Below are 18993 nucleotides of genomic sequence, written 5' to 3'. Positions count from 1 at the left end.
GTGGATAGAAGGAAGAGGGGGAGGAGAGTGTTGTAGTGCACGGCAGGCAATACAATAATAATAATAGTAATAATAATAATAATAATAATAATAATAATAATAATAATAATAATAATAATAATAATAATAATAATAAGAAGAAGAAGAAAAGAAGAAGATTAAGAAGAAGAAAAAGAAGAGGAAGATAAGGAGGAGGAGGAAAAAGAAGAAGAAGTAGAAGGAAGAACAAGAACAAGAACAAGAAGATGAAGATAAAAAAGAAGAGGAAGACGAAAAATATAACAAAACAATAATAATAATAATGATAATAATGATAATAATAATAATAATAATAATAATAATAATAATAATAATAATAATAATAATAATAATAATAATAATAATAACAATAACAGCAACCAAACACACAAGTTCAAACAGTCAAGCCAACACCCACCAACCATCCCCGCCTCACCCAACCCAGCCCAGCCCAGCACACACACACTCATATAACTCAGAAAAATGACCCCGCAAGGACCACCAATTTAGTCAACACGTAATGAAACCAGGCATCGCAGTGTACACCCAGCGTCTTGCCTCCTCAGCCACCTGTTCCCCCCCTTGAGCATGCCTTCCAGCCCACTCCCCTCCTTCGGCGTGCCCTCCAGCTGGACTTAATGAAAACTACTAAATTACGCGCGGGAAACAGCGGCTCACAGAATTTGAATATCGCTCCAGCTCACTTGGGCCTCCGATATACCAACACGACCATTGCCGCCTCCTCCGCCTTCACGACCTATTCTAGAACTCGCCTCGGTGTGCCTAAGATTCATATAATCAAGAATTTCGGGGCTTACACGCCTCTACCTACATTTGATAAGGCTTTCGTAGAGGTTGTTGTGGGTATTTCAATGGGTACTTTTATGTCCTTAGTGGTAGTTTGACAAGGCCTCTACATGCGGGCTCTGGAGATCAGGGTGGGGTGTAATGTACTGGCGTATGGGTGGCTGTGTGAGCGTATGTGAGTGTGCGTGAATGTGTAATTATGTGTAAACTATCTAACGTGTGTAAGTGGTTGTACTAGTGTGTGCGTGTGTAGTATGTACGTGCATCAATGTATAGGGCGAAGGTCAGACTACTTGTTTACCCGCCACACGACAAATTGTATGTCGTATGAAGAGCCAGTAGTATCTCCTCGACTTGTACAATTCCAAAAGTCAGGAAAATTCTCCAATCACTTGTAGGGAACATATCCAGCTTGTCATAGCAGCAAGCACACGACTTGCTAAAATGACGCTGGATCACCCCACCACCGTATGAGGAAGCGAGGCACCCCCTCGTCGGTCGGAGGAGTGATCTCCGCGGACAAGCAACAAATTTAAGGCTCGTAGTCGGAGGATTCCGTCATCAGGTTGCGTAACGAAACCTCCAGCCTGTTAGGGAGAAGTCTTAACGAATCGCAGTGAGGATGCTACTCTGCCGCCAACAACTCTCTGACCGTAAGTCGTCTGTGGACATACACGCCGGCGCCAAAGGAGTGACGCGGTCGGTACTCATATCTTTAAGGGAACACCCGCTAAAAAGCAGGCGAAACTCTCCAATGCGGTCGGTAAAATTCACCCATGTCATCAGGCGGATTGGGTAAAACTCAGCCGCCCACCCCAACATTTTCGGGTCGCTCGGCCGTCGCTGCGAGTGGGCCAAACGGCCATATTTGAGATATGCGTCTGCTCGCCACTCTCTATATGCCTCTGCAGCGCGGTAATAGGGTTTTGCTGTCCCGCTAAGATTTATACTTCCCAACAACGTATCTCCGTCCTGCTGCAACTGTGGGACCTTTATTTTTCATTATCACGGCACACGCTTCTGTAGCGCCAGATTAGGCCCGTGTGGAAATGCCGCCATCGGGGTGCGTGACGAAATCTCCTGCCTAGTTTGCATCATAGACCTGTCATTACTCAATCTCGTGCGGCTGAAGTTGCGAACGACTAGTTAGAAGGCCAGAGTCTCGTTCGTTAACGGAATTAGCCAGACGAATCGCTCCACCAACTAAGAACGGCCATGCACTGCCACCCACCGAATCGAGAAAGAACTCTCAATCTGTCAATCCTTCCGGTGTCTGGGCCTAGTGAGGTTCCCCGTGTTGTCAAATTATGCCACAAGCTCCACTCCTGGTGGTGCTCTTCCGTCAAGTTTCAGCTTTACAACCATACTGTATTTCCCCCGGAACCCAAAGATTTTGGTTACCCGGAAGGTGCCCGCCGGGTCATGGGAATTACGCCGGCGGATGGTCAGCATCGTTTATATATACCTGCATCGCGCGATCCTCCTCCTCCTCCTCCTCCTACTGCTCCTCCTCCTCTTCACACCACGGATCGAGGAAGATGCACTCCTATTTCGTTAATCGGGGCGATTTCCTTGCAAATGGGGACTTTCCTGGGAGAGTTTGTCACGACAAAGCCATTTCTGGTCTCGAAATTGGGATACAGCGCCCACCGCCCGAGATATTGGCGTCTAAACTTGGCGGTGAGCTCGATCGTGCAGCACTAAGAAAACCTATTTTTGCTAGCGCTTTCTCGAGTACCGTCCCGCTCGGAGTTTCGCTGCCCCCCGCTGGCCACGCGCGGGAGAGCTATACCTGTAAAGACCGCTCGGCCCAGCCGCCGGCCGGCCGGATCCCTCAATCTCGCAATTCTGCGTCAGCGGGCCGCTCTGAACGGTCACGAGCGACTTGTGGGCTGGGAAGTTGTAGGATGCACTTGTCTGTTGCCATTACTGCTACTACCACTACTACTACTACTACCTACTACTACTACTACAACTACTACTACTACTACAACTACTACTACCAGGTTTGGCGAGTGCGTTGTGGCGTTGATTCCCGTCAAGTGGAGCCGCTGTTGCCACTAATGCTACTACTATTACTACTTCCACGACGACGACGACTACTACTACTATATAGTACTACTACTACTACTACCACCACCACTAGATAGGGGATAGGGATAGGCATTGAAAGGCATAGAAAAGTAGGTGGTGGTCTTCCAAGTCTTCCATAGAACAGCTAATATAGGAATTACTATAGTCTCCCTCCTCTCCTCGCTAGAAGCCCCGCCCACCTGCCCAAGTTACCAGATTGCCCTACCCAGCACATTGTCTTCAATGGTTTCCAGCTAAAAGCGATCACATTCACATCATTAACGGCATGGAATCGAACACTGTACATAAACATTATTCGTTGATGTAGTTTATAGGGGCAGGAAGGATGAATCTAAGCTCCTAAACCTCATTTGAGTGTTGGGTTTGAGGTAGTTGTCGGATTCGCCCTCAGCCTCCCTCGCCCACTGATAGCTACTGTCTCGTTAACTCTTATAATTTCTTTCTCTTCATTTCCCTCGTCTCTTACTCTGTCTCGTTCTGTTCTCGTTCTATTCTCGTTCTGTTCTCGTTCTTTGGTCTGTCTGCTATGTTCTTGTCTACTATCTCGCTACCTCTTAAATATCTTTCTCTCGATCTCCCTGGAGGGTCACTGTGTGGACGGGCCAACCCTGGGCCAGTAAGGAGGGGAGGGCCAACGTCAATATAAGGTTACTATATAGACATTGGTGTGGGCCATCATGTGAACGGGCCACACGTGGGCCAGAAAGGAACGGAGGGCCATTATATGCTAGTTAGGCCACACGTAGATTATGCTGTCCAGTTTTGGTGCCCACACTACAGAATGGACATCAACTTGCTAGATTCAGTTCAGAGGAGGATGACCAATATGATTCAGGGGCTTAGGATCCTCCCATATCAAGATAGGGTGAAATATCTCAACTTACATTCTCTAGAAAGACGAAGAGTGCGGGGAGATCTGATAGGAGTTTTCAAATGGGTCAAGGGTTACAACAAAGGCGATATAAGTAAAGTACTGATAATTAGCCAGCTGGATAGAACACGCAGTAATGAAAGTATAGATTTAGACGGGAAATAGGCAGGCATTGGTTTAGTAATAGAGTGGTAAGGAAATGGAATAGACTCAGCAATCACATAGTGAGTGCAGGGACCATAGCTTGTTTTAAGAGTAGACTTGATAGATCCATGGACGAGGATGACAGGTGGTAGCGATGGGGGGATGGGGTCTGGGGCTGCCTTGTGTAGGCCAATTGGCCTCCTGCAGTCTCTCTATGTTCTTATGTTCTTATTCTCAAGCATTTCGGGGCTAGCACGTCTACCTACATTTGATAAGGCTTTCGTAGAGGTTGTTGTGTTAGTATTTCCATGGGTAGTTTTATGTCCCTAGTGGTATATAGTTTGACTTGGCTTCTACACACCTACTACCTACATTTGATAAGGCTTTCGTAGAGAAGGCTGTTGTGGGTACTTCCATGGGTAGTTTTATGAGCTTGGTGATAGTTTGATAAGTTATCTGCACCGTGAATGTCAAAAACACTCATACGAAACCAACTCATCTCCGCTGTGGCATTGGGAAGCAGTTTATGCGAGAGCCAAAACCCCAAAAGCGTTTAAGAGTATACGAGCGGGCGGGCGGCAGCGAGGTAGGAAGAAAGGAAGGAAGGGCGGTAGGCAGGTAGAAAGTGTTTGAGGAGGAATGAAAGCTTGCTACGGGCCGATTGACTTGTGCAAAGGGAAGGATTTGAATTTTGAAGAGGAGGAAACTGAGCAAACCTAAGAATGCAAAGAGAATGAGAGAAAGCGAGGAGGAAGAGGAGGAGGGAGAGGGAGAGAGGAAGGAAGGGAGGGGGGGGTATGGGGGAGTTGAGAGAGAGAGAGAGAGAGAGAGAGAGTGTGTGTGTGTGTGTGTGTGTGCGTGCACGTGTGATATTTCGTCGTCAGTTTAGCGATAGTGTCCCTCTCTCTCTCTCTCTCTCTCTCTCTCTCTCTCTCTCTCTCTCTCTCTCTCTCTCTCTCTCTCTCTCTCTCTCTCTCTCTCTCTCTCTCTCTCTCTCTCTCTCTCTCTCTCTCTCTCTCTCTCTCTCTCTCTCTCTCTCTCTCTCTCTCTCTCTCTCTCTCTCTCTCTCTCTCTCTCTCTCTCTCACACACACACACACACACACACACACACACACACACACACACACACACACACACACACACACACACACACTCACACACTCACACAGATAGCCTTCTCCGCCTCCTCCTTTTTCTCTTCTTCCTCCTCCTCCTCCTCCTCCTCTTCCTCCTCCTCAGTTATCTCCAGCCTCTCTCATCGACTCGTCAAAGTATGTTCGACTTTGTGTGTGTGTGTGTGTGTGTGTGTGTGTGTGTGTGTGTGTGTGAAGTGGGTCGTATATATATATAAGGTCATTCACCTCTGCTAGTCACCCTCTCATGCACCCCTTCCCCTTACCCCCCACACACACCCCTCACCCCTCACCCCCTAACCCCCACCACCACGCGTGTTTGCATAGTTGGCGCCTCTAATTTACACTAATTTACAAGACTTTCCCAGCTGCCGGTCGGACCTCTCCCGGGCCCCGCTCTCCTCCAAATCGCGTTTAATTCCAAACTTTGCCGCCCCCGCCGACCAGGCCTCCGGGGCGGTATGTTCTCATTACTTGACTTTCCCGCGGGTGAGAGACGCTTGGCCGGGCAGAAATGGAGGAGGGAGAGAAGGAGGGTGAGGTGGAAAGTCTCTCGCTCGGCCTGGCACGGAGGAGGAGGAGGAAGAGGAGAAGGAGCTAAAGAGAGGCGTGTTTTTAAGTTTATATTATTGCATTTTTTTTGCAACACATACTTGATTTTTTTTTTCGTGGTCGTTTTGTATGGAGAGAAAAACACACACACACACACACACACACACACACACACGAAGATAGATAGATGGAGAGAGAGAGAATATGTGTGTGTGTGTGTGTATATGTGTGTGTGTGTGTGTGTGTGTGTGTGTGTGTGTGTGTTTGCTAGAAGTGTTTGCCGAAGGAGTATTTGTGTTGCCGGGTGTGTTGCAGGCAGTTGGGGTCGCTGAGAGCCTGCCTGAAGTGTTGGCGTTGGGGGCAGCGGCCTCAACGTATCGGGCTCCCATAACGACTATTTTCCAAGGCCGCTGAGAAGATTAACCGGGTGTCCATGGGTGATTTTCCCGTTCAAGATGCAGAAGTCGGGTAAAACTATCATTGGAATCACAAAACAGCCCATGAAAAGCCCCTAACTTCTCAACTCTATGTTCTTAAACGTATCGGGCTCCCATATCGGCCATTTCCCAAGACCACAGAGAAGATTAACCGGGTTTCCATGGGTGATTTTCCCGTTCAAGATGCTATCACTGGGATCACAAAACAGTCCATGAAAATCCCTGCAACAACTTCTACGAGAGGCTTTTCAAACAATATGGGCTTAACTAACGCTATAGGAGGCCGCTGACACCCTCCACAGCGACCTCAAAGAAACTATTTTGCTAGACCCAAATCGCCACCTCTCCACGACTTGTTCTAGATATCGCTCGGTGCGGTACCCAGCTGGCTTTCAGGCCCGTCTCCTGCTCCCCTTGGCCTCTGCCTCGCCTCCCTTTACGTTATACATTGAAGCATCACTTGGATACGATCAATGAGGATCCGTAACAGCTTAAGCCGCGCCTTCATGCATAAAACCGGCACCTGTTGTTATCTTTTGGCGATGATGGAATACACGATACCAATAACCTCTTCAGGACGGTCGCGCGGCGCCGAACACCAACATTGCCTTAAAAATGAAAATATGGACTTCCTGAAGAGCGCTGGGAGCTTCGGGGACATTGTGAAATATGCAGAGCCAATAACCCGTAATATTTTGACGTGGGCGGCGCTGGGCATCAATATTAGAGCTGCAGGGAGTATAAGAAGGTCCGTAGAGGGTTTTGGGGTACATTATGTTGACTCGAGGTCCGCCGAATGTAAGATTATCGTAAAAAAGGAAAGACTGGTAATGGGCCACCGAGATTTTTGAGGTTTGGGGCTTATTCTGAAAACTTCAATCACGGGTTCCTGCAGCGGCCATGTTTGCAAAATGAACACACACACTCACACACACACACACACACACAGTTTCTCAGTATAAGGACGAAGTGAAGGCGACGAGGTGCTTTAATTGCCCGTGTGTGTGTGTGTGTGTGTGTGTGTGTGTGTGTGTGTGTGTGTAAGAATATGTCCCCAGGAAACTCCCTCTGCAAATGCTCACAACTCCTACGAAAGGTTTAGGAATATGGCCCCAGAATGGAAGAAAAAGGTCTCTCTCGCCCCCGCCGCCGCCAATTTGTGAACTGCGGATGCCTCCGCGGCTCTCACGCTCCCTCGCCTGCCAGTATTGACACAAGACCCGCCCCGACGTTGGCTGGCCGCGCGGGGAACATCAAGTTAGCGGCTGTCTAGTTAGACGGCCGAGGGAGGGAAAAACTGACCTGCTCCTGTGTACTACCACCGCGCGCTGGACCTGGACTTTCCCTCTTTAAGAAATAAGCCGATGACGTGAAAAATAACAGAGAGAGAGAGAAAGAGAATGACGGAGAGCGTAAATAGAAGTGAAAATCGTGGAAATTGTTCACCGGATTGATAATGCAAGCAAACCTTCCGCTTGTCTGACACACTCGGGGCTAAGAGCACTTCGGTAACAGCTGCGGCAGGAGTTGTTGAAGCAGCAGGAGGAGAAGTTGGAAGAGGAGGAGGAGGAGAAGGAAGAGGAGGAAGAAGAGGAGGAAATATGAAGGAAAACGAGATGGAGGACGAGGAGGAAAACGAGGATAAGGAGATGGAGGAGGAAAGAGAAATGTTGCAGGAAGAAGAAAATATTGAAGAAGAAAACAAGAATAAAAAAACAAGAATAAAAGCAAGAAAACAAGACAAAAAAGAAAAGGAGAAGCAGCAGAAAAAAAAAAGATAATAACCAAAGGAAAGGAGGAGAAGGAGGAGGAGGAGGAGGAGAGGAGTTGATGAAGAAGAACGAAGAGAGAGAAGGAGGGAAAAAAAAGAAAAAATGAAGTAGAGGAGGAGGAGGAGGAGGAGGAGGAGGAGGAGGAGGTGGTGGCGGCAATGATGACAGGGGAGGAGGGCGAGAAGGAGGAGGAGAAATGATGAAGGAGAAGGCGGCGAAGAAGGAGGAGGAGGAGAAGGAGGAGGAGGGGAAAGAAGCATAAGAGAGGGACAGTCATGATGGTGGTGATGGTGGTGGTGGTGATGGTGGTGGTACAATAGGCTTCAAAAACATGACAAACAGAGCCAGTATATTGACGTCAAGCAGTTGTGTTCACCCCGGGCTGCGTCTCGAGGTCTATTATAGATGGATATTGGTGCTCGTGAAGTCACCAGCGAACACAAGTCACACACACACAGACACACATACATACTAGCCCACATACATACCAGCCCATATTCTTAAACGTGTTGGTCTCCTATTACAACTATTTCCAAAGGCCACAGAGAAGATTGATTAACCGGGTTCTCATGGGTGAGTTTCCCGTTCAAGATGCATACATAAGCCGTGTAAAACTATCAGCGGGATCACAAAACAGGCCATGCGAACCCCAGCAGCAACTTCTACGATGAGAGGCCTTTCAAACAGGCGAACAGAGGTGCCGATACCCTGAAAATAAGGGACGCTTCCACCCTCTCACGCCTAAACAAGATGCAAACAAGAGGACGTGCCAGAGCCTTTAGGAAACAACGGGAAAAGATCAAAGCGAGGCGAAAGAAAGGTCTCGCAGAAGCAGCTTGATGAGGGACCATCCGTGAGGCAGGCAGGCAGGAGGAGGCATTTGGGTAGGCAGGCAGACAGGCGGGAGGAGGCATTTGGCTATACTGACAAAGGGTGTGAGAGTGTATATGAGCGGCCCGCGCCACGAGGACATTAGCGCAAGAAACGTGGCCATTCGGGAAGCCAACGACGGCAGCGAATTGACGGTTATGAGGTGTTGGCCGAGTGAGGGAAGGAAGGAATGGCCACCAGGAAGAATAGCTTGTCTTGATTCATGGACGACGAGGAGGAGGAGGAGGAAGTGCAGATAGGAAAAGAGTGACAGCGAGGAGAGGAGAACGAATAAAGAGGAGGAGGAGGAGGAGAGAGATGGAGAGGAGGTGAAGAAAATGAGAACAAAAAGGAAAAGAGAGAGAAAGGGGAATATGAAAGACGAAGGAGATGAAGAGAATGAGAAAAGGAAGATAAAGAAAACGAGGAGGAGGAGAAGGAAGAGGAAAAAAACGAAAATACAAAGAAGGAAATTAGAAGATAAATAGATAGATAGATAGAGACAAAAACAGAGAGAAAGACAAAGACCAAAACCTCAAATAAATAAAGAAAACAAGACAGCGAGAAAACCAGAGCAAAAAGAACAAGGGAGGGAGAAGTGAGACTCGCTCGCCCCGGCATTAAAAAGTAAAGCTGAAAAGATCCAAGAAGTTATAAGTTTGTGAAAGACTCTGTAATCGGATGACTGGAGGAAGGACCCGAAAAAAGGGGGAGGGGAAAAACAGCAGCCAGTAGGGAGCGGGGAGAGAGAGAGGGAGAAGAGACGGAAGGGAGAGACAGAGAAAGGGGGGAAAAAGGAATGAGGAGACAGAAGGAAAGAGGGAGGGAGAGGGAGAAACAGAGAAGAGAAAGAACAAGGAAGGAAGAGACAGAAGAGGAGGGACAGAAAAAGGGACGGACGAAGAGGAAGAAGTAAAGAATGGACAGAGAGAGAGAAAGAAAGCGAGGGAGAAACAGAGAAACAAGCAAACACTCACGGACGGAGGAAGAGAGGAAGGAAAGAAGAATTGGACAGAATGAAGAGAGAGAGAGAGAGAGAGAGAGAGAGAGAATAAAAGGCAGAAGGTAACACACACACACACACACCTATTCCCCCCACCCCCCCACCCACACACACAGACACAGGGAGGAGCCAAGCGAAGGGAGGAAGAAAGAAAGGCAGGGCGGAGGGCTCAGGGTACAATAGGTCGAGAAAGTCAAAGGCACGGCGTGAATAATGGAGGGATCCCGCGGGAGTGAGGGTGAGCGATGCCGAAGTGGCCGTACTGAGACACACACACAGTACCCACGACCCACGACCCCCGACCCACGACCCCCGACCCATGCTGTGACCTACTCTATATATAACAGTGCATGGGTCCTCGTCCTGTGTCCTGTACCCTAATTCTGACCTACTTTTCTTCCCTGTGCTATTCAATGCTGACCTACTTTCAGTACCCCAAACACCTGACCCCCGACCCAGACTGTGACCTACTCTATATACAACAGTGCATGGGTCCTCGTTCTCATGCTGACCTGCTTTTAATATGCTAGTCTTTGTGTCCTCGTCCTAGTCAGCGTCCTCTGTCTCGTACCCTAATTCTGACCTAATATTCTTCCTTATGCTGAACTGCTTTTAATATGCTGGTCTTTGTGTCCTTGTTTTCGTCCTCTTTCTCTGTCTCGTACCCTAATTCTGACCTAATATTCTTTCTTATGCTGACCTGCTTTTAATATGCTAGTCTTTGTGTCCTCGTCCTAGTCAGCGTCCTCTGTCTCGTACCCTAATTCTGACCTATTCCTCTTCCCTTTGCTCTATCCTGACCTACTCTACACCAATACTCGTACTCCAGTCTGACCTACTCTACGTATAGCAGTGTCATCGTCCTCTGTACAGATTCTAACACCTTGACAGCCATTCATTACTAGGGTGACCAACACTGTACCGCATGATTGAGGTGACGTCTGACTAGTGCAAAGCGTGGGGGTGACTTCAGTGTTTCTGTTGCTTACGATCCTTGAAATGAGTCCCAGGTCTCGCTATGAATTAAAATACGCTCGAAATACACAACAGAGGCAGCGATGGTTACAATGCAAGGGTCGTGAGAGTGTGTGCGTGTGTGTGTGTGTTTGGGTCCTCCTCCTCCTCTTCCTCCTCCTCCTCCTCCTCCTCCTCCTCCTCCTCCTCCTCCTCCTCCTGTTCTGACCTCCTATTTGCGTATTAGTGCATGCAATCTTTATTTTTTGCCCTTCTTCACGTCAAAAAAATTCTCACTCTCAACGAAGCTTAAAAATTCGCATCCTTACGTTTACTTTTAAAGCCTGGTAGTATTTTTATTCCTTTTATTTTCATCTTTTATCTCCTCTCCCTCTCTCTCCCTCCGTCCCTCCCTCCCTCCCATGTCAATGTAGGCTCTCTCTCTCTCGCTCTACGGCTACTGCTATATATATTTTTTTCCTTCGGCTTTTTCGCTTTTTTTTCCCTCACATTTTTATATCTTTTTTCCACGTCCGTTCCGTGTCGTGTCGTGTCCATCCGCTTGTGCAGTGAGCAGGAGGAGGAAGAGGAAGAGGAGGAGGAGGAGGAAGAGGAGGAGGAGGAGGAGGGGGAGGGAGAGGAGGAGCAGGACACGTAACACTCTTTCTCTCTCTCTCTCTCTTTTTCTCTCTCTCTCTCTCTCTCTCTCTCTCTCTCTCTCTCTCTCTCTCTCTCTCTCTCTCTCTCTCTCTCTCTCTCTCTCTCTCTCTATCTACTTCTATCTATCTAACTATCTATCTATCTGTCTATCACCTATCTATCTATCTATCTCTTCTCGAGTCTAAATATGGTCCTCAAAGCCTTAGGTTCGAGTCCCACCAAATCACTCACTTATTTCCTCTTCTCATATCTCCTTCATAGCGTCTCTCAGTGTTCGGTTTCCCTCTTCAAATACTCGAGTTAATGGGGACTTGGACGAGGAGGTTAGGGGAGGGAGTGTATGGGAGGAGGGAGGGGAGGAGAGGGAAGGGGAGATTTCGGCTGGTGTTGGTTTGGTTAAGTTAGGTTGAGTCATTCGGTTTGTCTTTTTTGTTTTTATTTCATTATTTTCCTCTTATTTTCTTATTTCTTGTTGTTGGTAGTGACTTCTTCTTTGTTTTCAAGAATTCTGTAACTTATTTTTACCTGTTATTAATTTATTTTTCTTTGTTTTGTTTATTTTTAGTTCTCATCATCTCAATTCTCATCATTTCTTTCTTATCAACTTCATTTCATCTAACATCATCTCACTCAACTCCATTCCACGTCAACCCAAATCAATTATCCCTTATCTAACCTCGTTTTCAACTTCCCTCACCCCAATCCACTCCACCTCACTTCAATCCTAGCTTACTGCACCTCATTCCATCTTCCGTCACTCCGTCCTGCTCCCCCCCTCTCACCTCACCCCCTCTGCGTCACCTCCCCCGCCAGCGAGCGTCCCAGGAGGTATTCTGAGGCTCATTAACTTGATTGCCTCTCATTTAGCGCGACGTGAGAGTCATCTGTGCATGGACCGTGATATAACCTCCGTGTAAATAGTGTGTGTGTGTTTGGGGGGGGGGGGTGTCTGTGTGTGTGTGAGGGATGTCCCGTGTGTGTGTGTGTGTGTGTGTGTGTGTGTGTGTGTGTGTGTGTGTGTGTGTGTGTGTGTGTGTGTGTGTGCGTGTGTGTGTGCTTGGTGTCAAGTGCAAATGCGTCCCTGGAAATCGTCTTGTTCCTCCGTCTCACAAATCTTGACTGTCTTAGGAGTGTGTTGGGATGTCCGTTGTACTGTCTTGCGTAGAGGTAACTGACTGTCTCTACCTCTCTGTCTCTCTTACTCTCTCTGTCTTCATGTCCCAGTCTCTTTCTCCCCGTCTCTAATATTCTTAGACGCTTCCGCCTCTCACATCAACTATTACTAAAGGGCAAAGAGGAGATGAATCGGGTTCTAAGGAGTGTTGTTTTAGGTTCACGGTATAGAGGGTGGGGGCAAACTATCACCAGGGTCATAAAACTACCCCTGGAAATGCCACCCCAAACTCCTACGAAAGCCTTGTCAGATACGTGAACCTGGACCCCTTTCGTAATGTTAAAAATATGGCCTTCTGTCTCTTTATCTATCTATCTATCTATTTATCTATCTGTCTCTCTCTAGCCTGGAAACGATAACAACCCGAGAAGTGAGATCCCCGCTGACGTTTTCTTTCCACTTCAGCAATGCAATAAAAAGGCGGAGCGTTAATTCAATCATGATGCCTTTAATTTTTATGCGAGAAAACTGTTTCCGCGGCGCGAGCGAGGCGATAATAGGAAATTTGTTGGAAAGAAAAGTTATGTCGCGAGGGAAAAGCAGGAGGAGGAAGAGGAAGAGGAAGAGGAGAAGGAGGAGTTGAAACCAGGATGAATGAGGTGATGAATTGAAACTGTCGGGGTATCACATGAAGCCCAACCGATGACTGACGTAGCGGTAGTCGGTGGTCACTTTAAGAGTCGAGTAATTCTCCGACGCTTCCATCTCTCATGTCAACTATCATACTGTTACCAAAGGCCGAAAAGGAGAGTGATCGAGTTTTCATGAGTTTTCTTTCACACTCAGAGTACAGAAGAAGGATCAAACTACCACCAGGGTCATAAAACTACCTCTGGAAATGCCCGACACTCCTACGAAACCCTATCATATGTGATTATATGATCCCAGGGCGCTGCGCAAGCCAGTCAGTCAGTCACCCACCACCACCACGACCCCCGCCGACCCATGCAATAATACTTCGCGACCTTTGGGTTTCTGTGCCGCGGGAATGGCTCTTTTGACGGTGCTGTTATGGCATTTATGAATTATTCTGCTCGCAGGATTAATCTCGCGCGGTGATGATCAGAGAGTTAAAATGTAATGAACGAAAGAGAGCTTGAAGCAAGGGGAAGACATGATAGATAGATAGATAGATAGATGGAGAGATAGATAGTTAGATAGATAGATAGACAGATGGATGGAAAGAATGAGAGAAGAGGATAAATTAGGTAGTTAGGATGAGTGCAAATAAATGCGAATGAATGGATAGATAGATATATTGATAAATACATAGATAGAAAGCTAGACTGATAGACAGAATGAGACATATATTAATTGATAGACAGACATATAGACATACTTAATTATTGATAGACATAAATATAGATGATTAAATAGAAAAATGGAGACTGAAATAGATAGATAAATGGATAGATAGACAGTCAGATATTAAAGAGCAAGCTATGCACCCCAAACAAAAGCAAAACAAAAGAAAGAAAATCATGGAAAAACAAAAGGAAATCGAAAATAAATGAAACGTGGCAGATGAGTCCCGCAGAGTTTACCGCGCGCCGGGATCCCGCTGGGCAGCACTCCACCGCGGCCCCGCTAAGACGATTAACCTATTTTTTTTCCACTCGCGGCTTATGGTCCTCTTTATGGCGTAATTCTGTGTCGCCTGAATCATACTGGACGAGCGAGCATGTGTGTGTGTGTGTGTGTGTGTGTGTGTGTGTGTGTGTGTGTGTGTGTGTGTGTGTGAGTGTGTGTCGGGGGAGGTGAGTCAGTGTGTGTGTGTGTCTGTGCGTGTGTGTGTGTGTGTGTGTGTGTGTGTGTGTGTGTGTGTGTGTGTGGTGAGTCAAGGGCCATATCCTCACACTCTTTCGGCTCTCACAGCATTTCTAAAGATCACAAAGGAAATGAATCAGGGTTTTCAAGAGTATTTTTTTCACGTTCATCGTTTAGAAGCTTTGTCCAACCATCACCAGGCTCATAAAACTACCCGTGAAAATACTATTAACACAACCTTATCATTGTCGAGTTCTCATTAGTGTATCTTTCACGTTCATGGTGCAGGAGCCTTGTCGAACTATCCCAAGGCTCATAAAATTACCCATAGGAATATTAATAACACAACCATTCCTTCACGGCTTCCCTTCCTCCATCTCCTCCTCTCCCCATTCTTCCTCCCCCCTTCTCTCCCTTCCTCCTCTCTCTCTCCTTCCCGCCCGTTTCCTCCCTCCCCAGATAAGCGAAATCATGACGGAGGTAGATGCGAAGTGTATTTTTTTTCTTCTTCTTTTTTTTTTCTTTTTTTTTGTTAAGGATTCCAGTGTGTACCAGAGTGGCTGTCCGGTCAGTCCACGCACGTACACACCCACACGCACACGCACACGGCATTGTTCATAAACGCACACAGTCACGAACACACCACCACTTGAACACTCACACACACACACACACACACACACACACACACACACACACACACACACACACACACACACACACACACACACACACGCACGCACACACACGTCCGCGGGGGCCCATGTTTCATTAATGTAGTTTTCAATCCTCTTTGTCAAACACGCTCTGAGTTATAATCATTAGTCATCATTTATTCCTCTCTCTCTCTCTCTCTCTCTCTCTCTCTCTCTCTCTCTCTCTCTCTCTCTCTCTCTCTCTCTCTCTCTCTCTCTCTCTCTCTCTCTCTCTCTCTCTCTCTCTCTCTCTCTCTCTCTCTCTCTCTCTCTCTCTCTCTCTCTCTCTCTCTTGCTCTATCTATCTATATATATATATATCTATCTATCTCTACCCTTCCCTCCCTCCCACCTCGGTACCCTCGCCCACGAAAACAGCCAGGCTCACCCAACATGCGGCCGGAGCACACACACACATACACACACATACACACACACAGCCCCGCGCGCCTATTTCACCTGCTGATATACCACAACAGAGCAACACCTGAGGCTTAACGTCGCTGGTTATCGGAAAATTAGTATTCACAATCACGAATCCACCAAAAGTTACGCTCATGGTCCGCCCTCGACAACTAACCAGCCAGCCAGTCAGCCATTCAGCCAGCCAGTCGGTAGTCAGCCAGTCTCAAAGCACGGTTGCCTACATAAATAGGAGAGAAAATGCAACGGGAAGGGATTTATTTTAAAGGTGCCAGTCCCAATAACAGCCAGGAAATGATGATGCTGAAGAGATTTAGACACACGTCACTCGAGGAAGAACAGAACACACACACACACACACACACACACACACACACACACACACACACACACACACACACACACACACACACACACACACACACACACACACACACATTCACCCCCCCCCCCCACCCCACCCCCACACACACACGTTTGCATTTCCACCCTCCAGGGATGCCTCTCCAAGTACACGCGTTTCCCATCGTGTCTCATCCCCCGCCCATCCAAAGTAATCCCCGCCACGCTGATTACACTCTCAAGGCCTCGTGCTGGACTCCGCGCGTGTGTCTAAGGAGCGGAAAGGACATCTGGGGCTTGTGTAGGTAAGCGCTCGGAAAGGGGAGGTTCTGGTGAGCGGGAAACCGAAGCAACTCGTATAGGATGGAAGATACAGATAAAGGAACCCAGGTAGCTTCACGCGGGTGGGATGCTGGGTCAAAATGTGTTTCTACTTTCACATGACGTTAGTAAGGAGATGAACAAAGGATCTGATTAAGAAAGTGAGGTCAATCGTTTTAGAACTTCCTACCTATTTTTTTTTTTTTTTTACAACAAAGGAGACGGCTCAAGGGCAACAAAAAGAGTGTAGAAGAAAAAAAACTCTTCTCACCGCTCCCATAATAGACAAAAGTAAAGAGTGGGCAAAAGAGAGGTCAGTTTCAGGTGGAGAGGTGCCCCAAATTGCTCTTTTTACTATCAATAACTTCCTTTGATGTAGCTATATACGTTTCCTTTGTCTTCCTTCTACGTTACTTAATCTGCGCGGGCTTGAGGTGCTGAAGCTGCCCGGTGCACCTCTGTAGCTTAGGATGGAGTCTGGGTTGTCGTCACCGGCCCAGCCAAGGAGAGTTATGTTATAGGTGATGGCTCTGCTAGATTGCCCCCGTGTCTAGGCCTACGGAGTTTTGGGAGGCTGGTCCGTCCTGAAGCTATTAAAAGTTGAGGCCTCGGGAATGTTTTGGGATGAGTTAGAGGAGGGTGGAGAGAAAGGAGAGGAAGGAGAAAAGGGGGAGAGGAAAAGACGAAGATAGATACATGGATAAATAGATAGAGAGGTGGCGAGAGAAAATAAGAATGAAAAAAAAGAAAACCAGAGATAAAAAAATGAAAAAAACCTGAATGTGAGAGAATATAAAAGAAAGAAATACATGAAATAAAAAAAAGAGAGAAGGAAAGACATAAATAAATAGTAAGATATAAAAAAATGAATGAGATAAGAAAATAAGAAAAGAATTAAAGAATGATAAAGAAGGAATGAGAGAGAGAGAGAGAGAGAGAGAGAGAGAGAGAGAGAGATCAAACACTAAACACACACATATACATAACCCCGCCTTAATCATCATTCCGGGCCTACTTTAGAGAGAGTATATACGCATAAGTTTAACGTCAAGTGCATTAGACTAACACGATATATTTATTTACCGAGGAGAGGCGCAGAGAGGCGGGAAAGGGATGGGGGGAGGTGTTGGGAGGAAGAGAGAGAGAGTTCTATAATGAATGGTTGGTTAGCATAAGTGTAACGTGAAGGGCATTTGGTAGAAATAATAATAATAATAATAATAATAATAATAATAATAATAATAATAATAATAATAATAATAATAATAATAATAATAATAATAATAATAATAATTATAATAATGGTAATAATAATAATTTTAGAGTCGGTTTCACGAAGGTATTACTGCGTATGAGAGGCTTGTTATTATTATTATGTGTGTGTGTGTGTGTGTGTGTGTGTGTGTGTGTGTGTGTGTGTGTGTGTGTGTGTGTGTGTGTGTGTGTGTGTGTGTGTGTGTGTGTGTGTGTTATTATTGTGTGTGTGTGTGTGTATTACTACTACTACTACTACTACTACTACTACAGCTACTACCACTACTACTACTACTAAATGTATATGGATTAAGTGCTTTCTTGTATGTGCGTATGTGCGTGTATGTATTCTGTGCGTTTATGTGTGTGTATGTTTTTCCGTACGTGTATTTTTTGGTGTGCGTGCGTGTCTGGCCGTTGTTCTGTAGCCTACACGTGCACGCATTACCAAGCACAGAGCCTCATTCGTTATTTCGCAATTCCAACTTTCGCCATTAATGTATCCCCGCTGCTGTTTGGCATTCGTTTCCCGCCCTGCAATATTTACTGGGCCCGAAAGTCTGCACGAGGGATAAGAAGGAAATCATGGGTAGTGGCGGACCTCTATGCACTCGAGAGAAAAAACGTGGATATAGTAAGCTTTTAAATCCCTCGGGCCTGTCTGTCTCCCTCCACAAATAGACCGCTTAGAGAGGGAGAGAGAGGCAGAGAAGGTGAAGCTTAGGTTACCGTCAATCATTTGGAGCCACGCCGACCACATTTGGAAGAGTCTAATGCACACTGGCGTCTTTCTCGGATGATAATTATGGAAAGGAATCGTGTGTCTTAAGCTGTATTTTCTTAAGGGGGAATGGAGCTCTTAGGGGAGTGTTACGTTACCATCACTTAGCGCATCCCAGCTATCCATCCTTGTCCTGTAAGAATATCAAGACTCTCAGTGCGCCTCAGTATGAGATAAAAAATAAGTAAATAAATCATCCGTGGAAGTTGATATATGTCAGTGCGTCGCCTCGGTATGGTTGCCTAACTCTCCCGCCATAAATAGAGCTCTTAGGGGGAGTGTCCTGTTACCGATCTTTACTCTTCGCCAGCTGACCACACTTTCCCCCTTCCCAGAATGTCTGAGCTGGGACGTCCATGTCAACACCGCCCACGCCCAGCCACGACGGATCCACCCACGCAGGGCAGCCTCCTCTTACTCCCACCGCTACGCCGCCAGCATCGACGACGAGGTGCTGGAGGGGCGGAAAATCTACAAGAATCCGAGGAACGCGCCCTCCGTCACCTGCCCCAGGGACGAGGCGGCCATTCTGAGGACGGTGAGTAGGAGGGTGAGAATGATTACTATGTGGACTCCCGCGTTATTGATTGTTTCCTGGCATTGTTGGGCGGCCGTCGGTGTTCTCGTTTGTTCCATCATCACTGCCTTGTGTGTGAGGGAGAGGCGGGGGTGGGGGGAATTGTCTTGTGTGTGTGCATGTGTGTGTGTGTACTTGTGTTCTTGATTGTGTTTTTGTGCGGCCATCCACGCGAGGTATCGAGCTAAGGTAAATGAGACTTCCTGAGTGGGTGAAGACAGCGCCGCGAGGGGGGAAGTGACACGCACACACACGCACACACACACACACAGTTACACACACACACACACACACACACACACACACACACACACCTTTCCCGAAACTTTGCCGAGGCCCTCC

At 47.0% G+C, this 18993-nt stretch overlaps 1 protein-coding gene across 3 annotated transcripts in view; it reads left to right on the top strand.

Moving 5' to 3' along the window:
- Nucleotides 1-18993, top strand: part of LOC126999691 (uncharacterized) — an 84858-nt gene that overhangs the window by 19618 nt on the left and 46247 nt on the right. For all 3 annotated transcript variants that reach the window (XM_050862429.1, XM_050862428.1, XM_050862427.1), the window contains exon 2: nt 18410-18612. In XM_050862429.1, the coding sequence (XP_050718386.1) occupies nt 18410-18612 (203 nt within the window). The remainder of the gene's footprint in view (nt 1-18409; nt 18613-18993) is intronic.

This window comes from Eriocheir sinensis, chromosome 17, assembly GCF_024679095.1.
Source record: "Eriocheir sinensis breed Jianghai 21 chromosome 17, ASM2467909v1, whole genome shotgun sequence".
NCBI lineage: Eukaryota > Metazoa > Arthropoda > Malacostraca > Decapoda > Varunidae > Eriocheir > Eriocheir sinensis.
Note: the sequence above shows the minus strand (reverse complement) of the source record. Positions and strands in the feature narration are given on the sequence as shown.